The sequence below is a fragment of the Alexandromys fortis genome, unplaced genomic scaffold (genome assembly GCF_014885135.2).
Source record: "Alexandromys fortis isolate MF-2015 unplaced genomic scaffold, M_Fortis_MF-2015_v1.1 scaffold_60, whole genome shotgun sequence".
Lineage (NCBI taxonomy): Eukaryota > Metazoa > Chordata > Mammalia > Rodentia > Cricetidae > Alexandromys > Alexandromys fortis.
Genome location: NW_026067946.1, coordinates 8,754,828 through 8,777,477, shown reverse-complemented (window position 1 = coordinate 8,777,477; position 22,650 = coordinate 8,754,828). Strand labels below are relative to the sequence as shown.

Sequence of the window (22,650 nt, the reverse complement as noted above, 5' to 3'; positions counted from 1 at the left end):
CTTATCATTTTTGCCCATAATGAAAGATATTATTATATCTGTAATACAGTGACACCTGGCTGTTTAAAACTGGTGACCATATAGACAATAGTCCTTCAATTCGTGATCACTGATTCACATGCAAAGCCTTTAGAAATTGCCACATTTGGAACAGCCTCACCTTCCAAGCCTCACTAAGATTTATTTATGGGCATGGGGAGGGTGCCTGCCCATGGAGACCAGTCTAAGGTGTCAGAGCCACTGAAGCCGAAGTTACAGGGGGCTGTGTCACCTGCGATGGGGCTAGGAACCTTTCTGTAGCCATGCTTCTCCAGGTTAAACATTGCTAGCACCTGTAGCTATCCTTCAGAGAAAAGTCTGCATGACTCAGCTGCACAGTAATCTTACAGAATGGGGAGGGGCATATTTTAATCATTTTGTGTCTAATCTAGACAGTGGGGTATACGGTGAAGTAGAATTCTTGTTCTAAAAATATAAGTTTAACCATATTCCACTTCAGTCATGGTGGCATGCTTTATGTGAGTCTAGTACCAAAAGGCTATCACTCAACATCCATTCAACAAATATGCATCAAGCATATACGGAGAACCATGGGAAGCTCCTAAAAGCACTGACGGTTCTAATTTCATGTGAACCATACATGAGAATTGTCAAATCCAGAGATTAAAAGACTACCTAAGACACAGAACTTCATGAAAAATGTATATGAACACAATCTTAAGTAAAAAATATTCCACTAGCTGTCTGTGTTTTATTATTATTAATACACAGAAAGCAAGTTTTCCTCAATCAGCAAACAAGTGGATTCCCAACTGGCCAATGAAGACCTACTGATAGAAGACCAAGTTTTATCTGATAAGAATGACTTCAACTCATCCTTCTCTGTCTTTCTATCCCTCAGGGTGCCAGATTCTAGCAAAGAGGAAATCATGGAAAGTTCTAACCTCACGATGAGCATAACCCTCTCTGTCCTCAAACACTCTCAGTTTGCCCAGTCAACATCACTGCATTATATATGTAATGTGTAAACTTTCTTCTAGATAATTAGTGAGAGCATTCAAACAAAAATGCATGGCCCAGTAGTTAAGAATACTTATTGTTCTTACACAAGTCCCAGGTTCAGTTCCCAGCATCCACATGGCAGTTCACAATCATATATAACTCTAGTCCTAGAGGAACACTCTTTTCAGACCTCCTCAGACACCAGGTGCTCACATGGTGCACAGATGTAACATGCAGGCAAAAAAACACACAAGGTACACATACATAACAGGCAGGCAAATACTCATACATATAAAATAATAGATACATATATATTTAAAAAGCAGTGGTATATATATATATATACATCTGACTTACTCTGATGGAGTAGGTACATGGATATAAATACTGAACAAAGAGACTTCATTGCATAAGGCAGGCCACAAAAAGATGATACTCTTTAACTGCAAACTTAGAAAGAGATGCTTTTCTAAAAAATTCACAAGATTAAAAAGTGATCCCTGAAAAAAAAAAGTGATCCCTGTCCTATCAGTGGGAGAAGCTGAGGTGAGTAGACAAAAGGTTTAAAGATGAAATCTCAAAGCCCAACTGCTCAGAGTGGAAGCTCTGAAGCCCGGAACTTCTGGATGCTCACACACACTCCTTTTATAAAGGCCATGCTTAACATGAGGCTATGGTCAACAGTGATTTTTAAAAGGATTTCAGGGGCTGGAGAGATGGCTCAATGGTTAAGAGCATTAGCTGTTCCTCCTAAGAACCTGAGCTCAATTCCCAGGACCCACATGGTAGCTCACAACTGTCTGCAGCTTCAGTTCTAAAAGATTTGGCATCCTTACACAGACATGCATGTAGGCAAAACACCAACACTCATAAAAATGAATAAATTTAAAAAAGAATTTCAGCAGCTGCTGTAATTTTAAGTTAATTTTGATCCACATCATCCCTGCAATCGTGTTCAGAGGCAACACCATCTTGACAGGAACCAGTAAATGGTGAGCTGTGACTTGTGAGCTTGATTCATGAGAGTCAAGACCCTTATTTTTGGGAGATGGCAAGTTCTCATGCATCCTCAGCTGTCCTTGATACCATAGATTCTCCTCCCTCCACCTACCATGGGTTGACACAGAGGCATATGCCACCACGCCCTGCCAAAACACTTACTTTAAAAAAAATAATAAAAATTTCAAGTGACTGAAGAAAACAAGATTCTCGGGTAGAATGATACCACATAATCTGGTCTGCTCTAAATGTTCTCTAACGGCTGGAGAGATGGTTGGTAGTTAAAGAGCACTGGCTGCTCTCCCTAGCACCCGCATGATGGTTTCTAACCAACTGTAACTCCAGACTAGAGGGGATCTGACGCCATCTTCTGGCTTCAGCAGATACTGCAGACACATGGTGCACAGACATACATTGAAACACACACATAAAACAAAATGAGTAAAATCTCAAAAAATAAAAAAGCTTTTAGAAGTAACCATTCTGTAGTCTCATTCTTAATACCATTCTGCAGTATTTATTGTACATTAACTTGATAGATGCTTCCCTAGTAGTCCAATCATTCATTATTCTACCATTATCAAGGGCATCACAGAATTAGAATATCACCTAAAATAAAGGCAGGCACAGTTAATAAGCAGTTTATCACAAACTTAGTATTCAATATCCATCTTAAGTGCCTATCAAAAAAACTAAAGTCCATTTTGACATTTTAAATGGGGGGTTCACTTGGCGGGAAAACCAGCCACAATAACTTCCCTTCCACAGTTATAACTGAACCTCTATCTATGAGCTCTCCCTGCCCCACCGAGGGCACATCAGCCAGGCTTTCCCACATACCTGGTCTGCTAATCTTGTCAATTTTATCCATGCTAGGGGAGGTGAGCCGAAGCCGCGGGCTGCTCTGGTTGGAGTTGTCTGAGGCCACATCATTGAAGGAATCATCGAGAGACAGTAAGAGCTCCTTCACACACTTATGACAGACGCTGTGCTGGCAGGGGAGAATCAGCGGGTGTGTAAACAGCTCCTTGCATGCTGGGCAAATAAGCTCCCTTTCGATGTTCTTAATAGTCACCTAAAGATGAAAACCAAAAGCCAGAGTCAAAAACTCTTAGTGCGTAAATGTGTCAGCAGGCTCATCCATCTTGTGTGAGTACATGTGTTTGCTTTTCCAAACAAGAATTAAGAAACAGACCTTAAAATCTGAACTTCCCTGACTTCTGTGTTAGTTAGGGTTTCTACTGCTGTGAACAGATACGTGATGACCACGACCACAGTAACTCCTGTAAAGGAAAATATTTAATTGGGCCCGGCTTACAACTTCAGAGGTTTAGTCCATTATCTCTATGACAGTGTGCAGACAGACATGGTGCTGGAAAAGGAGCTGAGAGGTCTACATCTTGATCTGAAGGTAACCGGAAGTGAACTGTGACACTGGGTGTGGCTTGAGCATATATGAAACCTCAGAGCCTGCGTCCACGTTGACATACTTCCTCCAGGAAGGCCACACCTCCTAATAGTGTGCCACTCCCTGTGGGCCAAACATTCAAACATGTGAGTCTATGGAGGCCATATCTATTCAAACCACCACATCCTATACCACCAGACTCCCTTTAATATTCAAGGCATGGGATTAAGAACTGATACAAGCCAAAGGAAAGAGAAACACAAGAGAAAAGGTTAATATAAAAATATTAGAGAACCATACCCTATCAAAAACTACAAGTGTCCAAATCATCAGGAACAAGTGTCTGATTTAGGACTCCAGCAAAATTCTAAAAGTGATCATTTTTAATTAAGAAAAATTTTACTTTGACACTAACCATCCTTCCTCAATGCATTAACTCCAAGATAGTCAAATAGCAATAGCTGACAAAAATAAACAAACACCCAGTCTAAGCCAGTGTGTTCAGGAAATCCTAACTGAATTCTATTTACAAGCTGGGTAACAGAGAATTTCTACATTAAATTTAACCATTTTTCAGGTGCTTTACTGTAATGCTGCCAAAATGCTTCAGGCTCTATGCTCCATATCAATGCAGTTATCATAAAAACATATCGTGAATACTAAAAGGGTAGAGGGGACTAAAAAACTATTCCAAGAGCTTCCTTCCTTCAAACCTACAGGAATTCATCATTTCACCATTTTACATATAAATTACTTTTGGCATCCTGAGATTTTAATGACAAGCCAACATTTTAAAAAATCTCAATCTTATACATTTTTAAAAGCTCAATCATTTCATCTATTAAAAATATACATAAAGTTTTTGGTTGGTTGGTTGTTTGGTTTGGGTTTTACATGACGATTTCCCCCGTGTAGCACTGACTGTCCTCAGACTCAGAGACCCACCTGGCTCTGCCTCCCGAGCGCTGGGTTAAAAAGTACTCAAAAAGTAAAATCTAATTCACTCGTTGTAATGAAATAAAAGCGTATGCTTACCTATCCCCCCCGCCCCCGCTGGTGACACATAGGTCTTTAACAAACCCTGAGAGTCGCGCCACAAACTGGCTTCATCACTGCCAGCAGATCTTTAGCGCAGTGTCCCCTGAGGTACCGCAACTGTTTAAAAACGGCCCACAGCATGCTACGATTTTAACGAACCTGGAAATAAGACGGCCACACCCACAACGCACACCAAGGATTACTGGATATTCTCACTTCACCCAATATTACACTAATTCAAAGGGGAAAAAAAAAAACTGTCCTGACTGCTCAAAATCGATTCTTGTTCCGCTTTACATATAAACAATACCGTCAGTAAACTCCACCTCCTAGAGGGTTATCTAGAAATCATTTCCATTTTTTGCGCCTAAAGTATTTGATTTCACTGGATATAAAGTAATTCTTTCTTAAAAGAAAAATCAGTGTCTTTTATTTTTAACGTCCTTTGCGCTAAAACCAGGAGCAATGTGATGTGATAGCTCCCTCTCAAGCAGAGGAAACTTCAGGAGTCGAGCCTACCCGACCTCGGCGAAGAAAAGGCTTGGACTGCACAGCCGCAGGGGCCCCGGCCCCGCCCAGCGAGCAGAAGACTCTGCTCCCAGCCGGCGGCACGCACCTCCGGGGTCCAGAAGGAACTCGAGCGCCCCTCGGGGATCCAAACAAAGGGCGGCACGCTGGGTGCACGCGCCCTCCTCTCTAGCGCACAAGGCGCCCCAAAGCGACTACTTCTGCTTCTGCAAACTGAACCCCACGGAAGAGCCCTCCGTAGGGAGTCCACCGAGTGGCCAGGTGCGCCATACCCGGACCCGTGCTTCTCTCCCGCCTGTGGGACCCCAAGGCCGACCCGCTCAAGGACAGAAAGAGGTTCGGGACGGTGGGACCGTCCCGGAGAGACAGCGAGAGGAAGCGGGACCCCCGCATCGCCGCCGCGCACCTGAGAGTCTGAGGCATCCCCCTCCATTGCAGCCCTCCGCCAGGTGTCATCAACCGCGGAACCGCGACAAGGCACAGAGGGCCCCAGCGGGGTCTGGTGGGCGGGTCCCCGCGACGGCCCGGGAGTCTGAGGTCCGACCGGAGGGCAAGCTGGTCAGCCAGATCCGGCCAGCGGCGAGGGACGGGCCGGCGCGGGCGAAAGCACGGGCAACGGAGAGCGCGGTTGCTCCCTGCGAGGGCCCCGGGAGCCGCGAATCTCGGCCCGCTGCCGCCTGCGGCGGCTGCTCGCGCGGACTGCAGCCGGACCGGCCGCCAGGCGGAGACTGGGGCGGTGGCGTGGGGCGGGGCCGGGAGGGGCGGGGCCGTTGCCCGGGCAACGGCGCACCCGCACAAAGGAGGCGGGGCTAGTTGAGGCGTGGTCAGGGAGGGAGGGGCGGGGTTGACGCTTGTAGCCGTCCCCTCTCATGCTTTCTCTGGGACGCTAGGTAGGAGAGCGGCCCTGGGACGCAAGGGGCGCGCCCTGGCTCTGCGGCGCTTCTGTTCTTTTTGCTTTTTCTGTGGACTTTCGCAAAACGCACAGATCCCGACGCTCCGACTCACTGAAGAGTGGGGATCAGGGCAAGTGAGTCCCGCCCCGAGGCCAGCGCGAGACCCCGCCCACTCCTGCCTCCACCCTTAGCCCGGCAGGCTAGGGGAAGTTCCCGGGTGGGTGCCCTAGTCTCCGTCGCTGCTACTCTTTAACCTACTCTCCGTTAGATTTGTTGTTTCGTGACGTCACATTCCCTGGTCACTGAACACTTAAAAATATGTTCCGTTTTCGACTCAACCAGGGCTTGGTGCCGCACGCAACGAAGGAGCCCAGTGTCACGGGGACAGCCTAAGGAGCAGGGATTCCATCCCTGGATGCTAGCCAAAGACTGAAGTCGAGAGACTGCGGCAAAGCCCCCCCCCCTAACCCAGCTCACAACCACCCTGCGCTTTCACATCTAAAGACCCAAGAACAGGATCCAGAGATGCCTGGCAGCCACACCTCGAATGCACCGGCCAAGAGTCTAGATGGGCGCATATGATCCGTTTCCTACGCACCCACAAAACAAGGTAGCCTGCCGCTGTCGGAGGTTATTTTACTAGGTAATTAACACCACTGCTTTCCCGGTGGCTAATTTCATCTGTCGATATTAGATTAAAAGTTGTGTCCTAACTCTTTGATCAAGGGAGCACGGAGCTGCAGAGCGACATCTCTATTTGGTTTTGAAATGCATCCTACTTTTAATTTCCTGCTTGGAAGAAGACTGTCTTCTGCGGCAAATTCCGCATCTACCTTCAGTCCTTACGACAGTGGCAGCCTCTTCACCAGCCCAGGAGTTAAATGACTATAGCAGTATAGAACTGAGAACAGCAAGGGACTCTATCTACCCTGTGATGGGGAACCCTCAATCTACCCATGATAAGATGAAGAGGGTTCACGTCTTATGTGTGTGGGGGTGGGGGATGACTGAGCTGTTCCTACTCAGTTAGGCAGCTGCACACGCTAGACCCTGTAAGCTTCCTCGGATCAGGAGAGTGTATCTTTAGCAGGAGGGAAGAGTGCAGACAATGTCTGCACTCCACGCCACATGCCCAATATATTTCTTTAAAGTTTAGCCCTTCAAAAAGTATTTTAAGTCTACTTTTGTTTCTAATCTTGGCCTTTTTTTAAAATAATTCACATTAGTATGCCTAAATAGGCCTTTGGGCCAAAGCATACTAGATGGTAGAGTAAAAGCCAATAATGAGGTTTCATTAGCATAAACTAAGGACAAACTTTTAAAGACAGCATCTGGGTGAAAATAAAATTTTAAGGGCTTTCCATTATACAAAGCAAACTTCACTGAGATGTTTCACACCTGGCTAGCAAAGTCGAAAAGATCTGCTATACACTTGACAAAATGTGGGATTTTAAGCACTTTCAAACATATTTGAAAGGAGATTTATCAATTCCTCTTTTTCAAATTACAATACAAAACATGCACTATAATAAGCCTTGTAATTAATAGCATAAATGGCCCTACTTTAATACTTATATATGCAAAAAATACAAAAATCTTAATTAAATTTATAGTAACCAAATATTTTCCATAATGTAAATTTATGCCACAAAATACTTTGTAGATCTATGTGGTGAGAAAGAACGCCCAACTCAAGGAGCACTGCAGAAGAGGGGACCAAGGAATAGGAGAGCTGGATCATGGGGAAGATTACTATAAAATGCTGTCTCGGGACATGACATGGCAGCTACACCTATGAACTCACTGTAGCTATGGTTACCTGGCAAGATCAAGTCACCAAGATCAGTCAGTAGTTCACCAGGCAGAACTAACTGTGTTATTAACAAAAACTGAGAACACAATAGGAGTAAGGGGGCACATTGGGGGCCCTGGGGGAGTGGGAGGGGGAGATGGGAGGAGCATATGTTTATGCATATGAAATTATGAAAGAATACATTTAAATTTTAAAGATGTCTAAGATACAGTGAGGTCTTTTTTTTTTAATTGTTAAATCGGCCGAGCATTTGTAGCATTTATAGTGTGTGCGTGCATGCAGGCATGTGTTTATATAGGTAAACGGTAAAAATGATTATAGCTCTGGAATAGAGCACACAATTGGAAGAGGATATGCACACGGGCATGTAAGGCTTACTTTTCTCTCACATTATATTGCTTGCATTTTTAAAAATATGTGTGTGCTTTAATTCTAAAACACTTTATGATGAATCCTATTGATCTAGAAACTATTTAAAACAGAGAGGGGAATGGTTTTAACAGCAAGTATGAAGTCTGCTGCCGTAAACCATCAGTTCTCCACTACCGTCAGCGTCAGCATTCTTTCCAGCTGCTGAGCTCCATTAAGTTCTCCTCCATTAACTCCCAGTCCCCCACTTATCAAAGACACCATGATCTTCCCTGGGTCCTCCATTAAAATCCTCGGGTGGGGTTTTCTGTGTTTGCTTTGAGACAGGCATGCTGCCAAGGTTGGTCTCAAACCCGTGTTTCTGCCTCAGTTCCTTGAATGCTGGGATGACAGGTATGTGCTCCCTACCATGCCTGGCTTTTGTGGGTTTGTTATTGTGTGGGGTTTTAAATCCATTTTATTTCTTCTTTACCCAGATCACATTGCTTCTTCTCAGATGCTGCTCTTTCATCTCAGGATGCCCCTCTGCCTGACTCTCTCACACAGGAAGTCTAATGGATACATTTGAGGATGACTTGCTTGAAACAGAGCACTGTTCTGGTGGCTCCATTTGCAGAGGGAGCAGATAAGCTATGTGCTGCAACACAGCATCTTGTTCTTGGAACTTACAGGGTGGGGGAGGGGCTGGAGGCAGGGGAAGGGTACGTGTGTATAATTGTGTGTTTCGGTGTGGCTGATGAAAGACAGGAGTTACAGGACACTGGTAAGCTTGCCATGACACCAAAAGAATCTGTAAAAGTTCTGAGGGCTGGGACTACCAGGATTTCTACACGTGCTGGGAATGTTTTGAAGGCTTTCAATCAAAAGTGGCTTGGCAGAACTGAAGAGATGGCCCAGTGTTTAAGAGCACTGGTTGCTCTTCTAGGGGATAGGGTTCCAGGGGATCTGGTCGCCTCTTCTCACTTCTGAGGGCACCAGGCACAACATGGTACACAGACATACATGCAGACAAAAAAAAAAGTCATGAATTTTTAAAAATCATTATCCCATTTTGTATTTCATAAGCTATCCTTTGCTCCTCCCCAATTCAGTGTATTCCACCACCCCATCCCCAATCGTTTCTGTTAAAATGTGAGCCCAAATTCAGGATATGGAAGCTTAGTCCATTCCTATTATCTCCTTTAAGCCTATAGACTTTCAGCTCTCTTGGTTTTCTCTCTCTCTCTCTCTCCTTTCTTTCTCACACACACGTGCATGTGTCTAGGAATGTGCTCTGTCAGAGCTGAATCTTTAACCTGCCTACCTGTTCTCCTGCCACAAAGATATGAGCTCTGCCACGTGTACCTAGATCATGAAGTTCAAAAGGTTAACAACCCCTGAGCACTACTCACCCAGCTTGCCTGGTGTCACAATTAGGGTTTCTGTTGCTGTGAAGAGACACCATGACCAAGTCAACTCTTAAAGGGGAAGCATTTAATTGGGGCATGCTTACAGTTCAGAGACTTAGTCCATCATCGCCATGGTAGGAGGCAAGGCGGCATGCCTGCCACTTGGTGCTGGAGAAGGAGCTGAGAGTTCTACACCTGTAGGCAGCAGTGATAATGGCAATGGCATACTTGCCGGGCTTGAGCTTCTGAGACCTCAAAACCCATCCCTTAGTGAAGCAACTCCTCCAAAAAAAAAAATCACATCTACTTCCAACAAAGCCACACCTCCTAATAGTGCCACTCCCTAAGGGCCTATGGGAGTCATTTTTATTCAAACCCCCACACCGGGTCTCTTCCCACGGCGACTCTTTTTCACCAGAAAGAGATTAAATTCCTGACTGGGTTGGATCCTAGTGACCACAGTGGTTTTTGTTTGGCTTTGTTTTGGGTTGTTTGTTTGTGCAGTGGGGGTGGGGAGGAGGGCAGAGTTGCTTTGTTTTGCTTTGCTTTGCTTTGTTTTACTGTTTTTTGAGTGCCCTGAAGCACTAGGTTTTCCCCTGGGTCTACAGCAGCTGGAGTAGCATTCTGCTACATCCTAAACAAAAAGTAGAAGCGAGGTAATGTGACTACAAACTACTAAACCATGCCCACTAAGAATCCCCACATCTTTCAGCATCCCTAGAAGAAAACGTAGACAGCTCCTAGACTTAACAATGGCAGAAACCACAGGGCTTTACAGTAGACCGGCGCACTGCAATCCATACTGCCAGGCATGAGAAGTCCCAGGTAAAAGGTGATAAATTGCACTGTCTACCAGTTATACCCAAGCCTTGGGACAGGTCAGGTTTCCCAGTCATAAACAGTTGCTATGGGAACAAAGTCAGGAGAGAGGTATCCAGAGATCACCTTGCCGGGTCCTACTCATCTTTCAAGCTGCCATTTCCGACTCTTAACCGTGAGAATTGGGAAGAGCAGAGCCTGAAAGGAAGAGACAGTGCGAAGTGAAGGGTAACCAAGAGTAGAGAAGAAACCCAAACGATAGCCTCACAAAAGCCAGGTGTGGCAGCACATGCCTGTAATCCTAGCATTCAAGAAGAAAGGCCATGGGTTTGAGGCCACCCCTGGCTACAAGCTTCTCTCAAAGCAAACAAACACTTGTGAATTACAAAACCCCGCCAAGGATTCATTAGTCTAATTTTCGTTGGCCATATCCTCCAACTCTGACCCCATTTGCACTTAGAGTTTATGATGCTCCGATTAACTAAATTACATACTCTCATTTCTGCAGTAATGTTTGGTGTTTGCATGCCCTGTTCCAAAATGATTTAAGCTTTTATGAGCTTAGGATAAAATCTTGTAGGCACTTAACCCAGTAGCACCCAGGCAATGGTTCCCCATTAGAAGATTACTGAAGCACAGTGCTTTCAAGGCAGGCATTTCTGGTTGATGTCAGGAGTCCACAGTCTGCATGGTCAGTGGGCAAGGGGCTCTTGGGCAGACTGAGGGAAGTAATCTTGGTAATACTCAACAGCTGTCTACTTTCCTTGGACCAGTTCTTTTTGTTTTCCTTAGGATTGCTAGCATTAACACCCAGTTAAAACTGAATGTTATATATATAACATTTTTAGTATATTTCTCAAATATGGCACATACTTGTCTGAAATTGTTTTTCTATGAGTTTCAAATTTAATTCTGTATCCCATATTTGTAGACGGGTGTGTTCATGTATGTACATGCATGTGTACATGCACATGTGTGCATGTAGAGGCCAGAGTACAATCACGGGTGTCATACTTAGGTGTCATCTACCTTTTCAAATGTTTTTCAATTCTTTACCTTTATAGGGGGCACATGTACATGATTGTACACACACATACACATACACACACATGATGGTACACATGTGGAGGACAGAGGACAACTTGAGGAGTCAGTTTTCTCTTTACTAACATGGGTGACCTGGAAATCCAAGTTAAGTTGTCCAGTTTGGCAGCAAGCACCTTTGCTTCTGAGCCATCTCTCAGCCCTTTTTAATGTTTTTTTTTTTTTTTTTAATTTAAGACAGGTTCGTCCACTGGTCTGGAATTTTCCTTCTGGGCTAGGCAGGCTGGATGGACAGTGAAGCCAAGGGAACTAGCTGCCTCTCCACCTGCTCAGCACTGAGCTCCAAGTGCATACCACTGTAACCAGTTTTCTTTTTTAGTAGGGGTTCTGGAGAACCCAATTCAGATCTTTTCTTGCAAGTAATTTATGGACTGAGCTATTTCTGCAGTCCTATGTCATGTATTTTTTAAAACATTGCCTTTACTTATTTATGTGGAGGCCATGCATGCTACTGTGCACATGCAGAAGTCAGCACAAATTGTAGGTGTCGGTTCTCTCCTTATACCATGAGGGGTGGGTTTAGAAGCAAGTGCCTTGACCCACTGAGCCATTTCACCAGCCCTATGTCATGTATTGTATCTAAACATCCTACATCCACTGGTTAAGGATCTCACAATTATGATATAAAGTGTCTCGAGACCTAGTTCTTTGTCAGAATGCCTAGCTTATCTACTAAAGGTCTACTATCAAGAAGCTGTATAAAGTACTCCTTTAATTCTTTCAGTAACCCTGTGGAATGGGTATAACTCTCTATAGAGAGGATATGAACCAATCTCTACTCTTTCTTACCTCCACCCTGAGATTAACTAATGTACCAGTTATCCATCAGCCAGAATGCAAACCTGAATGTCACACCACACCATCCCGACTGCCCCGCCCACAGATAAGGATAAAGCATGTAATTAACAATTTCATGAAGATACCTCACTTACCCTTCTAAATGATATTTAGGAGATACCATCTTCAAATTACTTCTGCAACAATGTAATAAAGAAATTTAGGGTATTTGTAAGACTAGTTATTTTCAGATAATACTGCAAGCCTCTGTTTTCTTCCCTTCTCTGCATAGTACATACATTTGACTCAACCCCAACATACCAAAAAAAAAAAAAAACCAGCTTGGATTTCAGCTGTGTGAGCAACTGCCTTTCAGCTGTCTGAAACATCCTTTGATAGGATATGTGTTCCTGTCCCAGGAGATGTTAAACATCACATTGCTCTGTTTGTGGATTTTCTAAACCTGATTTCTTTGTCTTTTCAGGGCATTCTTGTTTCAAAGTCAATTTTGTATTTATAAAAGTTCTTGAGTGTTGGAGCTGGAGAGACGTCACAGTGGTTAAGACTATTAAGGGAGCTCTTCCGGAGCTACATGGGAGCTCATATCCATCCGCAACTCTGGATCCAAGGGATTGGATGCCCTCTTCTGGCCTCTTCAGACACCAGGTACCCACGGGATGCATGGACCATATGCAGGTAAAATACACACAAATCAAATAAAATATAAAAAAAACTGAAGTTTTTCCTTAACGTTCTTGAGTGTTATGTACCTCACAGATGGTCACAGTTGGAATAATGGTCACGCGATGGTCTCATTGCTTATTCATCGAAATGAAATGTTAATCTCTCCAAATTACCTTTTATTTTGCTCAAATTACCGTTCTCCTAAGATGTACCTGAGTGTCAACTGTTAAACAAGAATCACCGTCCAGGTATTGATATTTAGATATAATTCTGTCAAATGCAGGATAGATGCGTAAATGCAAAGATTCCATTCCATGCTACAGCTGCATCCTGCCAGTCCGGAAAAGTGGATGGCGATCTAAAGGGAAGACGTGTATAAAGATGATAAAAAATTAACGAGGAAAAGCTTTCAAGAGACCCAAAGCATTTGCGAGCACTGCTTTGACTTTCTCTAGACATTGACCACAGATTTGAAAAACTCTCTTTCAGTTCAAGGATACGTTGCAAAAAAAAGCTTTCAGAAATGGTGAAAGTTCTACTGACAGTGAGATGAAGTGGGAACCATTTATAGTGATTTTTTTTTAGAGCCCTTGGGAACTCACCTATGTATTAACAACCGTGTGCGGAATTGTTTGATGAGTGGAAAGATCACAATGCTGAGGATCACTGTGTTCTTTAAATATTAAAGCAGGCTCCACGAGAGAGTATTATAAGCTGCTGAAGTTAGTTTTGTGGGTTTTAGGTTACCTGAAGTTCAAAGGCTCACTTGCCTCTCCAGGCAGAGAATACACTAAGCCGGTTTAATTTTAAGTAGGCACATAGCCTGATGTTGCTGGACAGTGGAATGGAGGTAAAAATGAAGTCCCAATGTTTTTGTGCTGCTGGCAACTGAATCCACGGCCTGATGTATGTGAGCCAAATGTTGTGATACTGAGCTACATCTACAGGCCCCAAAGCCTGTGTTTTAATTTAACATATTGTTTTTTTTTTAGCAGGTTCCAGAGATCAAACCTGCGGCCTTATGCATGTTATCCATTGTCTGATACACCCCTAGCATTTAAATTAATCTCTGCATCTAGAGGAAAAGTGAAAGCATTCTGGATGGTGATCAACTCATTCAACCTCACTTTGAAGGAAGCAGGGACAAGGCTGGCTGACGTCAAGCCTCCCCTCTGCATGGACTCTCACGATCAAACCAGTTTCCCATCATTCATTACACTGTAAACCCAAGCTGCCAAGTGAACCCTAAAATCCTCACGGGAAAAGGAAGAAGTCAGTCTCAAAGATCTGCTACTCCATGGCTAACATTAAGTACTTAAAGCACTTAGAATCACGCACATAGCTGGAATTTTGCATAGAGTTGGAAAATCACAAGAGTGGATAAAAATATATGAGTTGACATGAATGATTAAGCTATTACTACCACCCCCACCCCCAAAAGAGAGGGAGGAACTATCTACTTTCCAACCTCAAAGATTTCTAAGGACTTTTGGCCCCTCTAGGTGTGGAGTTCTGGGGAGAACTCTCTGGTGGTCACAGGCCCACTGATGGAGCCCGGAGAAAAAGGGCTGACTAGTAGAGAGGGAGAGGCAGGGGGATGAAGTCTAGGATGCCAGACACATCTGTTTGAAGTTTCTGTTACAGTGAGCAAATTGTAATGAACACACCACTGTTCTGAGAGATTCCTGGGTTCAGGTACCTGAGTCTATCCTAAGAAATCTCAAGGATCCAGCCAGGTTTGCCTTCTCCAGTCAGTGTTTATGGGAAGTTCATCTGTTTTCTTCATAGTCATCTGAGAGTTGGCAACGTGCCCGACCCCCAGAACTAGTTTCTCAGTTTCTCGCCTGGAGAAAAGCACAGCCATCAAGCCCAGTTTTGACTTATGTTGAAGAACATCTGCACACAAACCTCAACTTACCAGTTGATCATCCTGTTCCCAGCCCATCAAGAGTGGTCCATTTATGTTGAAATTCTCAAAAGGCATCTTCTCCCCAACCTACTACCAACTCATAAACAGATGTCCCTGTTTCAGGCACTGTCCTTGCTCTCCAGAGTCCCACCTCTGGCCCAGGGCCCTCTTCCCTGGCAATCTGCCCTTCTGGACTTCTCTCTGGGAGGTCCATTTGGAAAAAAAGAGTGGCCTTGGTACACATTGTAAGGACCATGAAGTGTTTGAATATTTTGGCCAGGGTGACTCCATGCATTCTTGGAGGACACTTGGGGTATAGAATGGAGTCCCAGGTAAACAGAAAATTGAATGAGTGTCCATCACTTGTGCTTCTGGTTCATGCTATGAATGTGGCGCAAAGTATGCCCCCTCGCTTTCGAAATGTTACTAAATATTCTATTTGGGTTCTATATTCTATGCAGCGGTTACAGAATAGGAGACTTCAGAGGGGATTAGTCTCCCTGATACTCAGGTTAGGAGTTGCTGGAGTGTCTGATCTGAAGCTAAATTACTCCACGCTGCACGCCAACTGTGCGTATTGCGTGGAGCATGGGATCGAAGTTTCAGGGGCTTACATCAGAGCTGCATAATCTTCCTTTCTGATGACGGCAGATAGAGTCCTTTTTTTTTTTTTTTTTTTTTTTTCTCTTTCCAAACCCAGGTGCAGAGAACAGCATAGATGCTGTTTAGCGCCTTTCCACCCAACCCAGCCCTGGATAGCCGCGTTCAGTATTTCCCTGACACGTCCCACCACCGTAAACCACTTAAGGGCATCTGTGGGCAATTTCTCAGCAGCTCCCCGGGGTCCAGGTTCTCGCAAAGCTCTCTGCCCAGGCGTAGTCACCCAGCCAACGTCCTGAGTGATTGTCCCAAAGATTTCAAAACAGGTGTGGGACTGGCGTCTGGCTAGTCCAGAAGCCCCGACACACACTACCACCACCACCACCACCACCACCATCACCACCACCATCACCAAAGGAAGGCTGCTCCACCTGTTTTCCGCCCAGGGCAGCAGCTAACAACCAGGGCGGAGGGCTGTCCCTGTCTGTCCCACAGAGCGACAGACTGTGCGCAGACCGGGAGCCTCATCCTGGCCTCGAGCTGAGGGATCTGCGGACCCTCTTTCTACACCCCACGCCTGTCACCGGCTCCAAGTCTCCGTGCTGTCGGGCGGCCCTGAAGTCCCCTTTCTCTCCCGCCGGGCTCTGGCACCACTGCCTCCAACTAGCTCTAGGAGAACCCTTTCTTCGACATAAAGAAAAGGCGGCCACAGTGCATTGTGTACAGCTGCGGTGCGCCCGTGCGCAGCGCAGACCCGGATCCCAGTCCGTGTCGCCCCATGACCGGACCGGTCGGATGCCGCAGCTAACCCTCATGCTGGGAGTGCCCAGCCCAGGACCCCAGACGCAGCCCCCGGCAGAGTTGCTTACCTTGCCTTTGGCTAGCAGTTCCATAATGTAGCCAAATTCACTCATCTCCCCCGTCTCCGACATGGTCAAGACCCTTTAGGAACTCTAGACCAGCCAGATGGGTTCATCGAATGTGGTCCTTTCCCCGCCTTTCTCTCGGCTCAGCTTGAGTTTGCCCAGTCCTCCTCCAGTGGTACCGTTAAAAGTGAAGAGAGGAAAGTCGGGGGGCGGGGCTGGGTGGGATGCAGGCCCAGGAGGACCCGGGCAGCCTTGTCCAGCCTCCCGGGTCCTGGCTGCATCAAGCTGGCCAGCGCCAGCTAACGGAACAAATAAGGGCGGCGGCAAGCGGCGAGCTAGTGTCCAGCCCACCCGGGTGGTGCTGGGACGAGGCCACGCCTCCTCGGGGGTCGCGGCCCCCAGCGGTCCGGACTCGAGACTAGCACACAAAGCCGGGCTCCCAGCAGGCGAGCACCCAACCCCGACAGCACCAGGGACTTGATCTGATGCGAGGTGGACTGGCGCTCCCGGGCTCTAAGCGCCAGGACAAGAAAAAAAAAATCCCCATCGTGTTGTCGGGAGGTGTGAGGGCAGAGGAAAATGAATGCAGGGGAGACACAACAAAGAGTCTGGCTTCCAGGGGGAAAAAAAAGTGAAGGCCCAGGAAATGGTAACGCCGCATCTCAAGTCAGCCTTCCTGAAATCCAATAGGTAACAAAGACCAAGGCTGGGGCTTCCGAGATGAGAATAGACAGGGATTGTATTGTAAACACTCCGAGTGTGTAGGGTTCGATAAGATCTCCATAGCCTCCTGACGCTCAACTTTCTCTGAACAAAAAGAAAAGAAATTTGTGCCAGCAAGGTTCCTGGACTCTCGCCTTTAGTTACCACACACTCTTCTAATTGTTCCCGTCCAGGGCAGCTTCTCAGTTCGTACACTTCATTTGTGTAGCTGGTTCTCTGAGGCAGCCACACCTACTCCATTCTGCTTTGCAGGCTGTTTCTCCGCACTAGGCAGGCGTTCTCTAAGTCATAGGAGTTGAGCTTAAATTTTTATATTTTTAACAATTGACAGCGATAAGTAGATTGGACATGTGCACAACTGCACTATTTGCTCAAGCCAGAGACCACTTTTCTGAAGAAGGCTGGCAGCGATAGTCCTTGGCTGGCCATCAGAGGCAGGGAATTGTGCGGAAATGGGCTGATTTTGCAGCTCCTTAGGAGTTGCCCTGTCTCAATAAGCCTTGGGAGTTTTTCTTTTGGGGTGTTATTTTGTAATTTCTCCTCCGTGGCAGAGAAATCCGAAGTATCCAGATCTCCTCCTCCCTCCGCCCTCTTCCCTGTTAGCTCTCCTCAATGCTCCTGTAGTTGCTGAGTAACTGTTGTTCTCTGTCCTCCTAGATCCTTACTGCTTCTTTGAGTGTTGTTGTCTGGGTACTGATAGCCTCGGAACCAGCAGCAGTGCGGGATGTTCAGCCAGGGCTCTGCTAGGCAAAACATGATGGCTGGGCTTCTAGAGTGCCGCCTGGCAGCTTGAGCCTTCCTGGTCGTCTAGGATCTTGTGGTCTCTCTGCTTCCATGAAGGAAGCTAGTAGATGGCAAAGAAAGCCTGTTAGTGCCCATGAACTTTTCAATATTAGCAAAACCTGAGAGATTGAGATTTCACTCTAGAATCAGTTTTTATACCCAAAATGTAATCTGACACATTAAAAAAGACAGCACTGTGTAAAAAGTAAACAGTTGATATATGTCTACATTTTAATGAGGGGAGGGGGAAGCACAGAAGCCAAATATTAGGGCATCAGAAGCTTTCCCTACAACTCTACTCAAAGCCTCAGCTCACACCCCTGTGGGAGAACTAGTCCTGTGTCTACCTACCCCTAGCTAGAGAGAAGATTGGAAGCGTGTTCATTTTACTCTAAGAACACTGGCATTCTAAACAAAAGCAAAACTCTTTTGGTGAGGAAGAGGAGGAGACATACTGGGAAGAATTGTTTCTACTCCCCCATGGGTCTTGAGTCCATCCAACTTCCTGCGTTTCAGTTTTCACTTCTGTAAAACAACTGATTCTAATGACGTGTTTGGGAACTCCTTCCTGTTCTTACTGCCGGGATCTCCCATCTGAGGCTCTCTTTGCCACCTGGCCACAATGGCTGTCAGTCTCCTTCCCGAAGAAGCTGCTGTTGCGAAAGTGTTGTCCACCTGTTCCCTTGCTCCCAGGGAATTCTTTAGCAAGGACTCCTTACCAGTTCCCTGGACCCCTACTGAGGCCAGGGGAGTGGGAAGAGAGGGGGTGTGTGTGAGGCTTTTAGAACTGAGTCAGTGTCCAGGAGTTAGATGAGGGTTTGGTCTCAAAGACAGATGGCATTTGTTTCTCATCATCAACATGTGAAGAAACATATAGAGCATTAAAAACCCCTTCAAAGATGGCAGGCAGACAAAATGAAGAGCACTTTAGGTCTCCTAAAACCCTCTGCATTGACACCAAAAACAGACGGTGAGACTGTCACTAGGCACACAAGAAAAGATGTTTCATCTTCTTTCTACTAAAAACAAATGTAAATTAAAACCACGTAGGTTACTATCAAACTTCATTCTCTCAGAAGTTAATCTACATTTCTCAAAAAAGGAAGAAAATGGAATTAACATGATAAATGCTATTCTCAGAAAACTTTGCTACCAAAGAAAATACTTAATGGAGGATTACGTACCTGTGCAAAATACTCACACTAAGAAGACCCCATGTTTAAGGTATCTTGTAGAAAATGTGCTACTTGAAATCTTATATCAAATAAAGAAAAATTTTCAATAGAAACTGCTCTCCTGGGGCTAGTTTTTCCTAGAGGACTCAAGTTCAATTCCTGGTTCCTACAAGATGGCTCACAGCACTCATCAATTCTCATCCCAAAGGATCTGACAACCTCTCCTGGCATCCATGGGCACCAGGCAAGTATGTGGTACACAAACAGACATGCAGGCAAACATTCATACCCATAAGATAAAATTTAAAGTGACCAGCTCTCCTGACATATCAGGCATTGAAATAATTATAGCTTAAAGAGATGTGCAGTTTTTTACTTTATTTCTATCGAAAACGTTCATTTTTCTTCATTTTCTATGACCAAACAACAGGTCATAGTTTTAACAAATGACGTAATAAGAATTTACAGTGCAAGCTGTTTTTTAAATTTATTTATTATGTATATAGTGTTCTGGGCACCAGATCTAATTATAGATGGGTGTGAGCCATCATGTGGTTGCTGGGAATTGAACTCAGGACCTTCAGAACAGCAGTCAGTTCTTTTAACCTCTGAGCCATCTCTCCAGCCCTGCAAGCTTTTTAAAGGTAATGGACACCACAAAATAATTGTGTGAAGACTTATAAGTAAAAAAAAAAAAATCTGTGATTAGTGTTTACCTTTTTGCCCAATTGAAAAAAGTAACCTAAAAACCTTGCTTTTTAAAACAGCTCGATTGAGGCAAGAGTTACCTACCGTGACATTCAATGATCCCTTATAAGAGTTCACTTTGGTGATTTATTTTTGATCTCCTGGATTAAAGATTAGTTTATTTTCAGATAGGGTCCAGTTATGAGATCCAGGTTACCCGTAGACTCAGTATCTCCTTCTGCCACCTCTCAGGTGCTGGCATTAGGGGTGTACCACCATGCCTGTCTTACAGGCTTTGTGTGTTTAAATTTTGGAACTTGTGTCCCTTCATTCTTCAACCCTGGCCTCAATCTACATACCTTCAGATTTTCTTCAGTGCTTGTAAAGCTTTCAGTGTTTACGTTTTACACGTCTGTTGTTTGTGTATATTTAGGAATTTTATTCTGCTTAGGATTGCTGGGAATCAAGTTGAACTCTTGGTTTCTTTTTAACAATTATTTTAGTAGGCAGAAGCAAATCATTTTTGTATAACAAAGTTGCATCTTGCAATGGTACAAAATTCACGAATGTTTTTGTAAATTTTTATATTGCCTTTAATTCAGATATTTTCATTTTTTCCTTTACAATTATACCTTTGCCTTACTTTTCCTGCCTTATTGTTATTGTTAGAATATTCAGTAAAATGAGGAATGAATGTGGCGAGGGTGGAGAGCTGAGCAAAAAATTTCATTCTTCCATCTTTATGTATTGATTACTTAAGCTACATCCCATAAAATTTTTGTTGTACTTTTGTCATTCAGTTAATAAAATTTTCCAATTTCTGCTTGTAATCTTTAATATATAGCTTACTTATAAATGAACTGCTTAATTTTCAACTTATACCAAATATCTATTATTTCCCATGTTTGTGTTGGTTTCTAACATAATTCATAATTCTTTTTGAGCAAAAGCTACTCTTAAATAATTTATTTTTGTTTTAATTTTCACATTTATTTATATTATTTACTGTGTATAAATATTTTACCTACATGTATATGTGCTGTGTGTGTGTGTGTGTGTGTGTGTGTGTGTCCCACAGAAGTCAGAAGACAGCATGGAGTTATGGATAGTTGTAAATTACCATGGGGGTTCCAGGAATTAAACTCATGTCTTCTGCAAGAGCAACAAGAGATCTTAACCCTGAGCCAACTCTCCACCCAATTTATAGGTTTTAAAATATATGAAGGCTATTTTGTGACCCAGCATAAAAGTTGGCAATTTTTCTGAAAGGGTGAGAGATTAATTAAATACTTTAAATTTGCAGCCAAATAGCTTGATGTTCCTATAGAATTAAAAACATACAAACTGGGGCTGGAGATATGGCTCAGTGGTTAAGAGCACCGACTGTTCTTCCAGAGGACCCGGGTTCAATTCCCAGCACCCACATGGCAGCTCACAACTGTCTGAAGATCCAGTTGTAGGGGATCTGACACCTTCACACCAATGCACATAAAATAAAGTTAAATAAGCCACAAAAAAAAAATAAAAACATACAAACTGGGCATGACAGGTAACCTCAATTTCAGTTTGGCTGGATTTAGAAGCGCCTAGAAGGCAAACCTCTAAATGTGTCTGTGGGGTGCTTCCAGTGAGGTTTAACTGAAATGATCCAGCCTGAAGGGGGATTGTACTATCCTATGGGCTTGGAACTTAGCATCAGCCACATGGTGTGATCTTAGCAGGCATAAAAGATGCAAGAACGAGGGGTTTGTGGAGACTTGCATGGAGATTTTAGGAAGAAACTGAGGCCACACAATGTGTGGCATGGTCACATTCCCTGCAAGGAGGCCTTGGTAAGTCTTTGTGTGAAGTTTGAAGGTGTGGCCAAAGTTGCAACGATGACCCCAGGATTTTGGAGGTACTAGCACTGGGGGCCTTCCACACAAAATACATCTCTCATTTCAAAGAGAGTTTATTCTGAGCCAAATAGGAGTGACTGGGAACTGGAATTGAGGCTCCCTAAAGTCATGTTCCTCTGTGGAAGTAATTACACAAACTTCTAGTAGTTACAAAATGAAAGTCATAAGCCAATGTATTTACCAAACACATAAATGGGGACTGTAGAAAGGGAGATTACAATAATGACAAACACTGTTTGAACTTTTAGTGTTACCTGATGGCATTCTTAGTCTTTGATTCAGTGGAAGATGTAGACAGAGGTGTCTATCCTGCCCATTCAGTCCCAAAGAAACACACAGAGGTCTACATTCATTATAAACTGGTTGGCCTATTAGCTCTGGCTTCTTATTAACTCTTATAACTCATACTAGCCCATAATTCTTGCCTGTGTTAGCCACATGGCTTGGTACCTTTTATCAGGGAGGCATCTTGCTTCCTCTGCATATGGGTGACGACTGCAAACTGAGTCTTTTCTCTTCCAAGAATTCTCCTGTTCTGGTTGCCCTGCCTCTGCTCCCTGCCTGGCTACTGGCCAATTAGCGTTTTATTAAACCAATACAAGAGACAAATCTTTACAAGGTACGAGCTCATTGTCTCACAGCAGGAAGATAGTGGTTGGCTAAAAGTACATTTCAAATGTTTTACCTAGTAGTCAAAAAGACATTATTTCAGACACAAGGAAGGGCAACAAGTGGCTATTAAGAGAAACAAAAAATAGCCCCCAGATAATGTCGCTCTGAATCTGCAATGTTCTAACCCTCCATAAACTCCTCAGCCTGTAGGTCGTCAACACATCTTGAAGACTTTGTTTTCCTGTAGTTTTCAGTTTACAGTCTCCATGAACCATGCATCTCCAAATAGCTAAGAGGGAAAATACTGAACTATTTAAAATTAGAGTCCATGTTGCCAAACTGCCTTTCAAAAACAGTTGTTTCACCCCCTCAAAACTAAAAATTCAATCAAAAACACCAATGATAGCCTTTGCTGGAGAGGTTGTAGAGTAAGGGGTACACTCATCCATTGCTGGTGGGAATGCAAACTTGTGCAACCACTTTGGAAAGCAGTGTGGTGGTTTCTCAGGAAATTTGGGATCAACCTACCCTTGGACCCAGCAATACCACTATTGGGAATATACCCAAGAGATGCC

The 22,650-nt window shown here is 44.3% G+C and overlaps 1 protein-coding gene across 2 annotated transcripts in view; it reads right to left on the bottom strand.

The window, feature by feature from the left end:
• The window catches only part of Trim36 (tripartite motif containing 36), a 43,438-nt gene extending 27,110 nt beyond the window's left edge, over positions 1–16,328 (bottom strand). Inside the window, exons 1-2 of one of the 2 annotated variants that reach the window (XM_050149309.1) lie at positions 16,201–16,328; positions 2,842–3,076 (exon numbers count right to left, since the gene is read on the bottom strand). In XM_050149309.1, the coding sequence (XP_050005266.1) occupies positions 2,842–3,076; positions 16,201–16,263 (298 nt within the window). In that variant the 5' untranslated portion in view covers positions 16,264–16,328. Of the gene's footprint in view, positions 1–2,841; positions 3,077–5,381; positions 5,662–16,200 lie in introns of those variants that run through there. The other variant, XM_050149310.1, reaches the window with a different exon arrangement.
• Positions 16,329–22,650: the final 6,322 nt, after the last annotated feature.